The sequence below is a fragment of the Ochotona curzoniae genome, unplaced genomic scaffold (assembly GCF_017591425.1).
Source record: "Ochotona curzoniae isolate NIBS_2020 unplaced genomic scaffold, NIBS_Ocur_1.0 contig_43, whole genome shotgun sequence".
NCBI classification, from domain to species: domain Eukaryota; kingdom Metazoa; phylum Chordata; class Mammalia; order Lagomorpha; family Ochotonidae; genus Ochotona; species Ochotona curzoniae.
The window spans coordinates 1787951-1801666 of record NW_024466218.1 but is presented as its reverse complement, the minus strand read 5'-3'; the positions used below and the strand labels follow the sequence as shown (position 1 = coordinate 1801666).

At 44.9% G+C, this 13716-nt stretch overlaps 1 protein-coding gene across 1 annotated transcript in view; it reads left to right on the top strand.

Annotated features, from left to right (window-relative positions):
• TMEM241 (transmembrane protein 241) overlaps positions 1-13716 on the top strand; it is a 111468-nt gene that overhangs the window by 66788 nt on the left and 30964 nt on the right. The window contains exon 13 of the mRNA XM_040984795.1: positions 2768-2861. Coding sequence (XP_040840729.1) covers positions 2768-2861 — 94 coding nt within the window. The remainder of the gene's footprint in view (positions 1-2767; positions 2862-13716) is intronic.

The following is a 13716-nucleotide window of genomic DNA, read 5'->3' as shown; positions in this document are numbered from 1 at the left end:
CGTGAGTCCTGCTGCTTCGGTTCCATGGTGGGAGCCTTAGTGCATCATAGCTGGGTGCTTGTGCACTTGTTTGCCAAGGCTGTGGTGGTTGGCAATAGAGGTGAGCTGGGTGCAGAGGAGATGTCCACAGTCGCTTGGTGATTAGAGCCGAGTGGCACATCCTCAGCCTGTGGGCTGCCCTGCTGCTTCCCTCCCTACCTGCAGCTTTCTCATAAGCCAACATGACAAGTCTGGGGCGAGGGGAGTTTACCATAAAGATTCAGAAACCTATATTTGAGTCAATTTCACTTCCTGGTAAATTTTGACTTGCTGACTTAACCGTGCTGAGCCTGAGCTGGGAGCAACTCCCCGCTTGCCTGAAGCTGGCACTGACAGCACCGGTGGATGTGGAGTCATGCGCTGCTCTGGCTGGAGGCAGAGAGGAGGGGAGAGAGCAGAGGAGGTGGAGATGTGGTGCAAGCACCTGTGTTGCTGTGATGCTTACACCTCTGAATGGAAAAGGTGTAAGGCACCAAGAGGAGCTCGGAGCTTGTGCTGCTTCAGCCACAGGTAGCCTGAGCATCCACCTGAGTATGACACCTTGACAAGCTGGTCAAGAACATGTTGGCTGGAGCCGACGCATTGGCTCAGTTGGCTAATCCTCTTTCTGCAAGTACTGTCATCCTATGTGGGCACCAGTTCATCTCTTGGCTGCACCACTTCCCATCCAGCTCTCTGCTTGTGGCCTGGGAAAGCAGTGCAGGATGGCACAAAGCCTTGGGCCCCTGCACCCATGTGGGAGACCTGGATGAAGCTGCTGGCTCCTGGCTTTGGATTGGGTCAGCTCCAGCCATTGTGGTCATTTGGGCAGTGAACCAGCAGGTAGAAGACCTTTTTCTCTGAAAAATCTGCCTTTCCAGTAAAAATAAATTGATCTTTAAAAAAAACAAAACAAAAACACATTTCCATGGTGAGGGGTTATGGATTTGGATTTCAGCTGTGCCTCAATTTCTTTGTTCATAGAGTTGGGGTGGGCAACCTTTCTATTCAGAACATCCTTAATTTCCATAAGAGGCAGTGTGGACAGTTGTCAGAATACAGAACCGGAAGCAGAAGAAGGAGACAGGGTTCCATGGGTCAGTGAGCTTAGCTAAGCATAGCTCTGCAGATCCTGTGGCCTGATCGGCTGAGGCTGCAGTTTTCCCAGTGTGAGACTTGATGTCTTAATCCATAGCCATCTGCTCTGCCCTGGCTGCATCTCAACGTCTGAATGAACTTTACAGGCCACTGGGGCCCAGCCAGCTAAACAAGGCACAGGGGAAACATAATACGTGGCTCTGGTCGTGCTCTGAGAACACAGCCATCAACTAATCTAATGATGTGGAGGTATATATGTCTGTCCCAGTTGACTTTTGGTGTGTTTGATTTGATTCAGCCTGACAGCGACGCAATACCCACTCTGACCAGGGCACCATGATTGGCTCGGTGGAGTAGCTGGAGACAGGCCATGCATTGCTGCCTTTAGCAAGAGACAGAGTACAGTGTGGCCCTGGAGACCCCAGGGGTTCCTGTGCTTGCCTCTCAGGCTTGGAGAACAGCTGTAGTTGTAGCTCTTCTGTTTTCTATGAAGTCGAATTCATGCCAGCAGCTGCACATGATAAAGTCAGCTTGTCTCACTGTGCTTCTCTGCCTCACCTATACTTGTCCTGCTGTCAAAGGCCAGGAAGGAGTTGGCAGCTCCTTTTGCTCTGGCCCTGACCACACAGTGACACTGAGAAATGGTCCCAGCACTGGCCCCTCAACCCCATGCACTGCTGTGCCTGTGGTCTTGTGGTCCAGACCTCTGGGTAGCCCCCACCTCTGCCCCATCCATAGGCTCCCACGCAGTGATCTTGCAGTTTAACTACACACATGATTGGAGAGATCTTTCCAAAGCAGAGCTTCTGTGGAAGGCAGCTAGGCCTGGGGGACTTTTTGCCTCAGCTGCATGTATTGCTGGAGTGGAACCTTCCATTCGGATGCTCCACCTGAGCTGCCAGCCAGTCCACACCCCATCTTCTCATTTGGTCAGTTTCTGTAAAGCAGGTGTTTTCTCACCATTTTGTTTTGCTTGAAATAAACTAGGGGGTCAGTCTTGGCCAGCATCAAGCCCCGATGAACAAGAGATGTTTTTTTTCCATTAAAGAAAAAAAAGATCTATTTTATTTGAAAGGCAGATGTTACTGAGGGAGAGAAGGAAAGATAGAGAGGGTCCTCCATCACTGGTTCTTTCCCTAAGTTACCGCAGTGATCAAAGCTGAGCCAATCTGAAGCTGGAGCCAGGAGCTTCTTCCAGGTTTCCCACACGGGTGCCAGGTGCCAAGGCTTTGGGCTGTCCCCTACTGCTTTCCCAGGTCATAAACAGAGAGCTAGAAGGGAAGTGGAGCAGCCAGGACACAAACCGACTCCCATGTGGGATGCTGGCACCACAGGGTAGAAAATAAGCATGTTGTATCCCTGTGATGGCCCGTTTTTCCATTGTGTGTGTGTGTGTGTGTGTGTAATTTATAGCTAGAGATCTTCCAGGTTTCCATATCTCTTTTCTAACTCTAACAAAATGCTCTCATCTTAGCTCCTTAAGGTTTTCTTCTTAATCTTTCATTTTTACCCAGAAATCAATAGAAAACACAGAGGAGAGAGAGCTTGCGTAGTCCTTGGACATGGATTAGGAAAGAGGAGCATAAACTGATCTGCTGTTGGCTAAAGGAAGACCAGCCTTAGTAACACAAGAATATTTTTTCCCTTGCAGTGGAGTTTTAGGATTCTTCCTCATGTTAAGTACAGCGAAGCTAAGAAGCCTTGTGGCCACTGCACAGTATGCATCCTGGAGATTCTTTGCTAAGGTAAGAGAGGGCAGAGGGTAGGAAACTGTCCTACCCTCTTGTCTGTGGTCTCAGAGCCTGGAAAACGGCAAGCTGGATCCTCTGGTCACTGGCTCTAAGCCTGTTCTTTTAGGTGCCAATTTTTGAGGCCTCCCTTCTGTGGTATCAGCATGTCATTTTTTACCTGCCTTTCCAGAAGGATGCTGTGTCCTTGAGTAGACCCCTTTGCATCCCTGAGCCTCAGTTCACCTATTTGAATATAAAAGGTTTGCAAAAAACCAAACAAACAAATCTTTCAGCTTCACCACCTCTAAGAAACTGGGCTCATACATGGTTAAGACAGTTCTTATTTTTCTTCTGGGGATTGTGGGAGTTGAAGTAACTCGTGCAAGAGGACTCAGCTTGTCTAAAGTGATGAAGGAAAACTACCCAGTGACCAGGGGACTATTGTAAGGATGGCCATTGTGTCTCTCAATGACCAGAGTTGAAATAGCAAGGACTTGGGTTACTGCCACCCATGTGGGGGACCTGGCTGGAGTTCTGGGCTAGTGACTTCAGCCTGGCCCAACCTTACTGTTGTAGGCATTTGGGAAGTGAACCACAAGGTAGAAGATCTCAATCTCTGTCTCTCTCCCTCTCGCTCCCTCCTTCTGTTCTCTACCTCATTCCCCTCCTCCTTTTTCTGTCAATCCACATTTCAAATAAGTAAGTAGAAAAAACATTTTAAGGCTGGAAAAATACTGTCAAAACCACCTATTTCACTCTCTTAAAGTTGACCAAATGTATACAACAAATTAATGTATACAACAAGTTAAGGAGTATTTGTTCCAGAAAACTATGAAACTTTAGGTAGGGACAGAATCAGTGTTTTGGTGTTACTTATCATAGCTTCTAGTCCCTGCTCCCCCACTCTGTCCGTGTCATAGTTAAATCAGAGAAAAGAAGGCTGTGAAAACCAGCTGCTTTCTTGCTGTTTCCAGAAGGGACTTGCTCTGAAGTTGTCAGATTGGTCAGTTGGTTGGTAAATGAATAGGAGAGACCAGTAGCTCTGCTAGCTGGAATTTACAGTGTTTTTGGAGCAGGCAATGGCACAGTGTTCGGGGACTTATACCTCGTTCTGGTAAGTGAGGCAGCCATCCAGGGTGTCATGACTCTGTATGTCCCAGATTGAACTAAGTCTCTCCGCCTGAGTACAGACATGGAACAAGTCCAAGACACCCACATATCCTAGCTGGAGCCTATGTGCACACCCAAAAGAGATAAGAGAGAGCCAGCAGAAAGTGCAAGCTGGGCAGACCTGAAAACAGCCTGAGGTTAGAATGTGCAGCTCAGCCCACGCACAGAAATAGAAGCAGAGAGAAGCTCTTCTGGCTCAAGGTGTTTGTAGAAAGCCTCAGATTAGCCTCTTCCAGAATACTAAGCTATGTAGATGTAGAAATGACCTCTAAAACACAAGACAAAAAAGTTTTAGTTGAAGACATCAGCAACTGTAGCTTATAGAGGAGGCAGATTTCATAGACTTAGTTGGCAAAATGACTAAGTAAGCAAAGTCACAACTTCTACTCTTAGAGAAAAGTCAGAATTTAGAGTTAATACTACTTAATGTCTAAAATACCCAGAATTCAACAAAAATTAGAGACATCTAGAGAAACAAAATATGACCCTTGTACAGAAAAAAAAATAGAAAAAAATCTATCAGAAAACTATGTAGGTATATTCAGAGATGAGAAATAAACCATATTGAAGGAAGTAAAGGAAAGACACTGCAGAATCTCAAGGTAGAAAATTTTTAATGGTCCCAGCGCCATGGCCGGCCTGCTAAAGTCCTTACCTTGAATGTGCCAGGACCTCATGTGGGTGCCAGTTCTAATCCTGGCGGCTCCACTTCCCATCCAGCTCCCTGCCTGTGGCCTGGGAAGGCAGTGGAGGACCACCTAAAACTTTGGGACCCTGTACCCACATGGGAGACGCGGAAAGAAGTTCCTGGCTCCTGGCTTTGGGTCGGTGCAGCACCAGCCGTTGCGGTCACTTGGGGAGTGAACCAGTGAATGGAAGATCTTCCTCTCTGTCTCTCCTCCCCTTTATATCTGACTTTGCATAAAAATAAATAAATCTTTAAAAAAAACTGTTTAATGGAAATTCTGGATTTGAAAAGTACAGTAACTGAAATGGAAATTCTTTAGAGGGACTCAGCAGTGTATTTTAGAAGTTAGAAGAAAGAGTAAGTTAATTGGAAGGCAGAGCAAGAGAAAGGAATGAATCTAAAGAATAAGACTTCTCAATGATTGAAAAGCATGGGGACCATCAAGCACATCAGCATATGTGCAAAACCCAGAAAGGAGAGTGGGAGGGAAGAGATACTTAAAAACAATGACTGAAAATGTACCACATTTGAAAAAGAAAAATTAATTTATAGAGCCAGAAAGCTCAGTTAGTCTTAAGGAGGATACACAAACAAAGTCTGTACCTTGACACATTATAATCAAGCTGTTGAAGGACAAAGAGAAAATATTGAAAAACAAAGGAAAAATCATGAAACCTGCAAGAGACAAATCTGACTTTATAATAGGAAATCTTACTAGAGCAAAGCAGGAAATTTAATAATAATTATAAAAGGGTTACTGTATCAATTTTTTTTAAAAAATAAGTAAACCTTTTTAAAAGCTAAAATATTTATTTTTATTGCAAAGTCAGATATACAGAGAGGAGGAGAGACAGAGAAGAAGATCTTCTGTCCAGTGATTCACTCCCTAAGTGAGCACAACGGCCGGTGCTGCACCAATCCAAAGCCAGGATCCAGGAACTTCTTTCCGGGTCTCCCATGTGGGTACAGGGTCCCAAGGCTTTGGGCTGTTCCCAGGCCACAAGCAGGGAGCTGGATGGGAAGCAGGGCTGCTGGGATTAGAACTGGCGCCCATGTGGGATCCTGATGCGTTCAAGGCGAGGACTTTGGCTGCTAGGCCACGCTGCCGCCGGGCCCTATTATATCAATTGTTATATAATGAATATATAACAATTCTAAATGTATACATATGTAACAACAATATCTCCACCTGTTATGAAGCAAAAATGAAAGAAAAAAGGGCTAGCCTGTTGAATAGTAGCAGCTGGAGATTTTAACAGTGTACTCTGGACGGATGATAGAACTAGGTTTCAAAGCAAAGTATAGAAGGACAAGTCAAGACGACTTGCACGTTATCAGCCAACTTGACGTCTAACTGATCATTGTGTAACACTCCATCAACTGACTTCAGAATACACGTTCTTCTCACGGACACGTGGAATAGTGTACGAGAGATGGTGTGCCAAGTCACCCAACAAGCCTCCAGACATTTTAAAACTGAAATAAGGTAAAGGATGTTCTCTGACCAAACAGGGTTAAATTTGAAATTCAAAACAGAAAATAAAAGCCCTAAGGAAGCACTATTTATATGAAAATTAAATATACTCGGTAGTTCATGGGACAAGGAAGAAATCACAAGGTTATTAAAACATTTGGAGCCAAAAGTAAACAGAAACATGACATACCACAATTGATGGATGAAGCTGAAGTAAGGCTTAGAGGGAAATTTATAATTGTAAGCACCCATGTCAGAAAAGAAGAAATGCACCAGTAATGTAAGCTTCCATCTTAAGAAATAAATTGTTAGAGATGAAAAAAGCCATTACTACTGATTCTGTATAAACTAAAAGGATCGTATTGACTTCAGGGGTAGGCTCTTGGCATAGCACGTAAGGCTCTGGCCGAGATGACTGTGTCTTATATCAGAGTGTGTGGGTCTGAGATCCAGTCTGGCTTCTGACCCCTGACACTAGCTTCCTGTTAATGCACACCCTGAGAGCAGCGCAGGGCTCAACAGCAGAGGTGGGCTGAATTCCCAGCTCCAGCGAAGCCCAGCCCTGTTACAGGCATGTGGGAGGTAAACCAGTGAATGGGGGTGCTGTCTCTTTGTCCATCTGTCTGTCTGTCTCTGCCTCTTAAAGAAATAACTTAGTAGTAAGTAAGTAAATTGACTGCTAAGAGGCTCAAAGGAACTTTTTTCTTTTTTTGATAACAAAAATGTTCCAGAATTGGATTGTGGTGATGGTTGCACCACCATATAAATTATTTTATAAAACTTTTCATTAAAATTGTTTCATTCTGCATTTATAGTAGGTGACTTTTTAAAATAAATTCATGAATTCTAAAAATTATTTTCCATAGTACAGTTTTGTAGGTGCAGTGATTCAACCTTCCCTCTCTCTCCTCCTTCCCCAAATCCCCCTCCCACTGTTTTCCCCCACATCATCACTGTAGTACAGTCCCTTAGTCAAGTTGCAAGTTTAACTCTCTGACATTTAAGGTAGGCAAACGTAGAAAATCTAGTATCCTATTTTAGAGGTATTTTTAAAAGTTTCATGCCGGAGTCCAGCTCCAGCTGAGTTCGGAGCTCGGGAAGGGTGCGTGGAGTCGGCGATAAAGAAAGACACAGACACAGACGTTTGGTGCGTTCTCACAACAGCTCAGGAAAAAACTGTCCTTTTTATTTACTCAAAACGCTTCTCAAGCTTCTGCACAAACGTTTGATTTTTTATCTTTTACTTTAGAACTAAGACAGCATGCACAGATGTTCAATCAATTTTTACTTCATGGTCAACCAGGTGCTCTTAAAGATAATTCTGTAAGTTACTATAATCAGTTTCTTTAAAGCAAGCCGTTATTCATTCTTCAGAAGTGACCACTAGGTGATAGTCAGAACTCCAAGGCCAAGGCACAGATGGTTACCTACTAATTAGTAAAACATTCTTACTACATTTTACTTTCACAACTTTATCTATCACATAATGGGAGAAATACATCAAAAGAGAAAAAAATATAAGGATCTAAGACAAAAAGTTTCAAACATTAAATCCCCCTACGACTGCAGGCTCTACCGCCTCATAAGCAATCAAACAATAATCAAAAGTATATCTCTGTGATGTTAATAGAATCATCCTATATTTCCTCTAGTTAAAAGATTATGAAAGCAGCTAAAGCAGCTACATTTTCTATGCTCTAAAGAGTTGCAAGGACAGGTTAACCTTTAAGGTCACAGCAACTATATTTTTGCCATAGCAGTTTCAGCTCATACTCCCATCACTTCCATTAGTTTGTGAAATTCTTGTTAAGCCGTTTCCCAGAAGGCATGCTATATGTCTGGGCCCGATCTCAGGGCAATGGGTAGGCACACAATAAGGTGTCCAGAAATGGCATGGGTTTAATTGTACTCCTGTGCGCAGTTAAAGGCCCACTCACCAAGACATCAATAATATTAACTCTTAAGCTCACAGTAGTTGCCAAAGCCATCTCACAGGGGCAAACAATGCCTCAATAGATTACAGAATTCTTAGTGGGATACTTGAGTGTCCATGCAAACAGGGGGTGAGACTGCGTCAAGGTGGTCAGAGAGAAATCGCCGGGCCCTGCCAAACAGCTGGAAGCTCCCCAGGTCCTGCCAAGCAGGGAGCTGTTCTCGTCACACCTTCGTGTCATCCATACCTACTGCACGGACCCCAGCAGTTTCATATGAGGGACCTGCTTTTCATCTGAAAGTAGAGACACACACTCCATAGCGCTTGTACATCCCATATGCTTGTCTCCCTTGTATGTTTCATGTATATTAATGTACATATAATACCTTACACAGTGGTCATTTTTTTTTTAAGTCAGAGAGAACATATGGTATTTGTCCTCTGGGAACTGGATTGCCTTACAAGCCTAATGATGATTCTGTTGACATGCAAATGATTCCTGAAATCTGATGTGCAGTAACAGTGCTCAGAGCGATGCTTAATCCTTACATTTTAGAATTTGGAAGGATAAAATCTTACCTTTGTGAATGGCTTTACCAGTTGGACCACTGTTTCCAATGAACCTTTTTTGTTTATTTTTTCACTTCTTAAACTGAGATGTGCTTATAATGTTCTCCACAGTAGTTATGTCAGAAGAGGGAAGTTTGGTAATTAGCTGCTTTAGTTTAATGCTAATCCTTCTATATGTGGAGGATTGGATTAGATGGGTCATTGAGGGTTCTTTGACATTCAGTGTTTGTTCTTTTTCTCTTTTGCTCTCACTCTTTTTTCTTTTATATTTGGAAATAAGCCCTGTGATCCTCAGTGGCAGAACAGTCATCCATTCTCTGGACCACCTACCCACCACTATGCTCTGCATTTGAAATGCAACATGATCCTGCCCAGTACTTCAGCTTTTCCTTTGATGTCACTGCGACTCTGCTGGGTGCCAACACATGCAGAAGTGACTCTGAAGGGTATTCCATTGGTGCCTGAGGATTATTTGGATCTTGGGAGAGGCTCTAACGCTCCTGGGCACAAGGTCATTCACGGGGCTGGAGTCCATCTCAGTGATTGCCCCAGAACTTGTCACAGCAGCTTCTTCACTTCCAGGTTCTGAGGAGGCATCTGTGTTTCTCCCATCCTCACCTTTCTCACTCTCTGCCTCAGTTTAATACACTTAGCCTGGGGAGTGGGAGGCTTGAGCCTTCTATGCCATTTCATGCTGTTAGCACTGTTATTATTTTCTTCTCTGGGACTATTAGGTAGATATGGTCTAAAATGCTGAAAATATGAAACAATTTCACAGCCCCCTTTGATTTTTTTTTTTTTTTTTAGAATATAGTCCTCTTCGTTTTGGTGACTCTGGGCATGTGAGCTCTAACTGCATATTCACCAAGCCTTTAGAGCCCATTCCACTTGGAATGTAAAGCACCCAGTGCGGGGGAAAGTGTGCCTGCATGAGGGTCTGGGGTTCTGTTTTTCTTCTGGTGGGGTTTATCCAGCTGAGTTCAGTCCTCAGATGGGAATTCCTCTTGCGTCAAGTACTGCCTGTCTCTTCCTTGAGGCAGGAGTGAGTTTATGTTGAGAACAAGCTGGGGGGAGGAGAAGCATTCCTAGCGGTAGGTCCTGAGATTCCAGCATTTGTTCCCTCTCACAGGGGTCTCTGTAAGAATATCTTCCCTGAAAGCTAATGTCACAGCTGCTGCCACCACTCCATGTCCTGAGGACAGTAACAGCCCAGACAACAATAGTCTTAGTCCATTCCTTTTATGGCCCTGGAAAAAGAATTTTTTCTTTAGCTGGCTAACATCAAGTCTCTTGATTTGATTTCCTTTGTTTCTGATCTTCATTTTAGTGACTTCTGGATCTTGCACGTGCACAGGGCCGAGACTAGGAAAGGGTTGACACGCGAGAGTGACCAGCCACCTCTGTCAGTACTGTGATCTGGTTGCCTTGCTTGCCTTTTCCTTGTTCCCTTCCTAAAGCTGTGTCATAATTTCCCTCTGGCTTCAAACACCTGGCAACTCCATGAGATTCAAGTTATATACCAGGTTCCTAAAATTCGTGTAATATTAGAAGTATCTTAATATGGGTCTCTTTGAATGATCTTTTGGGATTTAATTCTACCAGTCAGTCAAGCTTTTCAAAATCATTTTTGTTTAGTTATTAATCAGAGAGAGAGAGAGAGAGAGAGAGAGAGAGAGAGAGAGAGAGAGGGAGGGAGAATGCACCCATCCACAGTTTCACTGCCCAAATACCTACCATGGTCAGGACTGAGCCAGGCCAGTGCTAGGAACTGGAAACTCCATGTGGGTCTCCCATGTGTGACAGGAACCTGATTACTTGATCAGTCATCACTGTCTCCCAAGCGTGCCCTCGCAGGAACCTGGAATTGGGAGCCAGGAGGTTACCCCAGATGCCCTGATGTGGTTCTTGGCATCCTAACTGGTATCTTCTCCACTGGACCACATGCCTGCCTTTCTGCGTATTACAGTCCAGCAGAGAGGGTCAGAGCCACGAAGGTGAGGCTGCTAGAGGCAGATGCTGAGCTGCGTGGTTCTGACTTGAGCTGGCCTGAGCTCCATGCCTGGATGAGGCAGCCCTTACAGCCGATGTTGCCAGGAAAGGGTAGGAGGATAAAAAGGAGCCTTCCAGGACAGGTGGCAAGTCTTCCAAGGAAAGATGAACAGGTAGGGAACCTTGATATATAACCTTGGTCAGAGGAGAAGAGTGTGCCTGTTCAGAACTGAGGTACAGCAAGGCAGTGAAAGTGGAGATGAAAAGATCAAACTACACTTGACGGTAAAGGAACATATATTTTAACATATAACTGTGTGGCACAATGAAAGAGTGAGATAACAAGGAGATCATGTTAGAACACCTGGAGGTGAGCACAGGGGGTGATGGGTAGGGAATACCACAAAGGGCCTGAAGGTTTGTAGTTAGAGACATGGGTGAGCTCTGGCATGACAGGTAGACAAAGGAACCTGACGAGTAAAAGCATGCAAGATGTGTAGTGATGCAATATTGCAGTGGAATTGTTTAGTGTTGGAATTGTAGGGTGGAATGGAGGAGAGAATCTGAATCTTTATCCATTTGGACTTTGCCTACAGAATTCAGGAAAATGAATCAATAGCTGCTCGCAAAGATTGTCAAAGGATATGCAGGGAGCCCTTGAGGGCTTAGAGTGGGAGGTATATGGATGCAGTGTTCAGCAATGAGCAGGAGAGAGAGGCAGCCACCAAGAGGTAGAGGGAGAACCAGCACGGTTCAGTGTGGGATGCCCAAGGAAGGATCTTAAGAAGTCATGCAAAAACACCAGCAGGCCGTCAAAGAGATCCAGATTGAAAAGTGGCTAAAGCAAGGGCACTGCTAGCCTTTGAGGGCACAGTCTGCAGGCACAGGGAGTCATAGTAAAGGACAATGGTGAGGGCAATCAAAGCTAAGTAGTAAATACTTAAAAAAAAAAATGAGTGGAAGGTGGTGATTGGTGGTCGGCAAGGGGAGAGCCAGATCTAGTGCAGAGAGCCTTTGCTGAAAGGATTGGGCTTGTCTGAAAGTAGGAGCAAGGGCAGTCTACACTGAGAAGTGTAAGGAAATGGGAGACAGACATGTTTCTGCAGTGCTCAGAAGGCGGATGGGAAGTGGCTCTAGACTGAACACAAAGGCCTTGCAGACTGGCAGGATGGGAGTGGCTCCTCTCCAGGAAGTGCACCATGGAGCCGCTGCGGTCCCAGCGGACAGAAAGGAAGAAGAGAGGTGCTCAGTGCTCCACTGTGATCACTGATGCTTCTGTCCTCCCCCCGCCCCCCCACCGTGGTCTGTTGCAGTCCTACCTCCTAAGGGCCTTTGGGAGGTGAAGGTAGCACCCTCAGGAATAGGATTAGTGTCCTCATAGGAGAAGGTCCAAACAGCTGCCTTGCTGCCTCCACCTGGTGGACTCGGGTGAGGAGGCACCTGCCAGGAGCAGTCAGCCTTCATCAATGCTTGCAGCCATTGCAGAGCCTTAGGCGCCATGGCCATGAACGGCCCAACCCCCAGAACTGTGAGGAACACGTTTCTGCGGGTGATAAGCCACCCAGGCTGTGGTATTTTGTTCTAGCAGCCCAGATGGATGAGGTGTCAGCAGGAAGGGATCTGAAGATGGCTCAGAAGTGTTAGAATTCTAATGTGCTCTGACAGACGTGACAGTGTCACGTTGAGCTGCAGCGTTATGTAATGATTATATAATAATCTGTTGGAAACTGTAGCATCCATTATTAATGTCTGCTTAATGAAGCATTTGCCAGACTTAAAAATTCATTAATAGACTGAATTAAGTAGGGAACCTGGGTTTGACAATCAAGACTTAATCTATGATGGCACTGCGGGCTTTTAGCCTGGTGGGTAAGAAGTAGATTAGGATGCCCATATTCCATTATCAGATTACTCGGGTTCAGTTCCCACCTAGTTCCTGATTCGAGATTTCTCCCATTGTCAGCCCTGGAAAGCAGCAGTGATGGCTCAGGGCCTCTGCCACACATGGGGCAGGCCTGGTTTCAGCTCCCACTTGTCCCAGGCATTGCAGATGTCTGGGGAGTAAGCCAGTAAGTGGAAGTACTGTCTGTCTTTCTGCTCCTTTTTTTTTTTTTTAAGATTTATTTATTTTTATTTGAAAGGCAGAATTATGAAGATCAAAAGGGAGAGAGAGAGAAAGAAATTGATCTACCACCATTTACTCTCCTAAATGGCTATAATGGCTAGAACTGGGTCGGTCAAAGCCTAGGAGACAGGAGCTTCTTCTGGGTCTCCCACGTGGACACAGGGGCTGAAGCACTTGAGCCATTTTGTGCTGCTTTTTCCAGGCGAATTAACAGGAAGCTGAATCAGAAGTGCAGCAGGAAGGACTCAATCCAGTACTCATGGGATACTGGCACTACAGGGGAGGCTTCGCTTGCTATACTACAGAGCCAGTCTGTCCCTCTGCTTCTTAAAACTTGAAGTAAATTTCAGGGTCCAGTGTGATTGCTCAATGGCTAAGTCCTCACCTTGCATATGCCAGGATCCGTATGGCTACCAGTTTGTTTTGGCTGCTCCACTTCCCATGCAGCTTCCTGCTTGTGGCCTGAGAAAGCAATAGAGGATGGTCCAAAGTCTTGGGACCCTGCATCTGTGTGGGAAACTCTGAAGAAACTCCTGGCTCCTAGCTTCAGATTGGCTCAGTTCTGGCCATTGTGACCATTTAAGGAATGAACTAGTGGTTAGAAGATCTTTGTCTCTCTGTCTCTCTGTAAATCTGATCTGCTTTTCCAACAAAAATAAATAAAGCTTTTTTTTTAAAAAAAGAATTAAATAAATTTTATAAACCCTCTCAGGTGAGTCCTCATATCTGTAGTGTGTTATGGGTACAGGAGTGAGGCAAGGAGTCAGGGACCAAGGAAGAAATAATGTGAGATTGGAAAATACTGGAATTGGGTTTCTAATTGTTTCAAAGCAGAATGAGTAAGATAGAGTAGCAGAGGACTGCTGACATACTCTGCAAATATGGCATCATGTGGATGCTTGGACCTAAATCAATATAAAT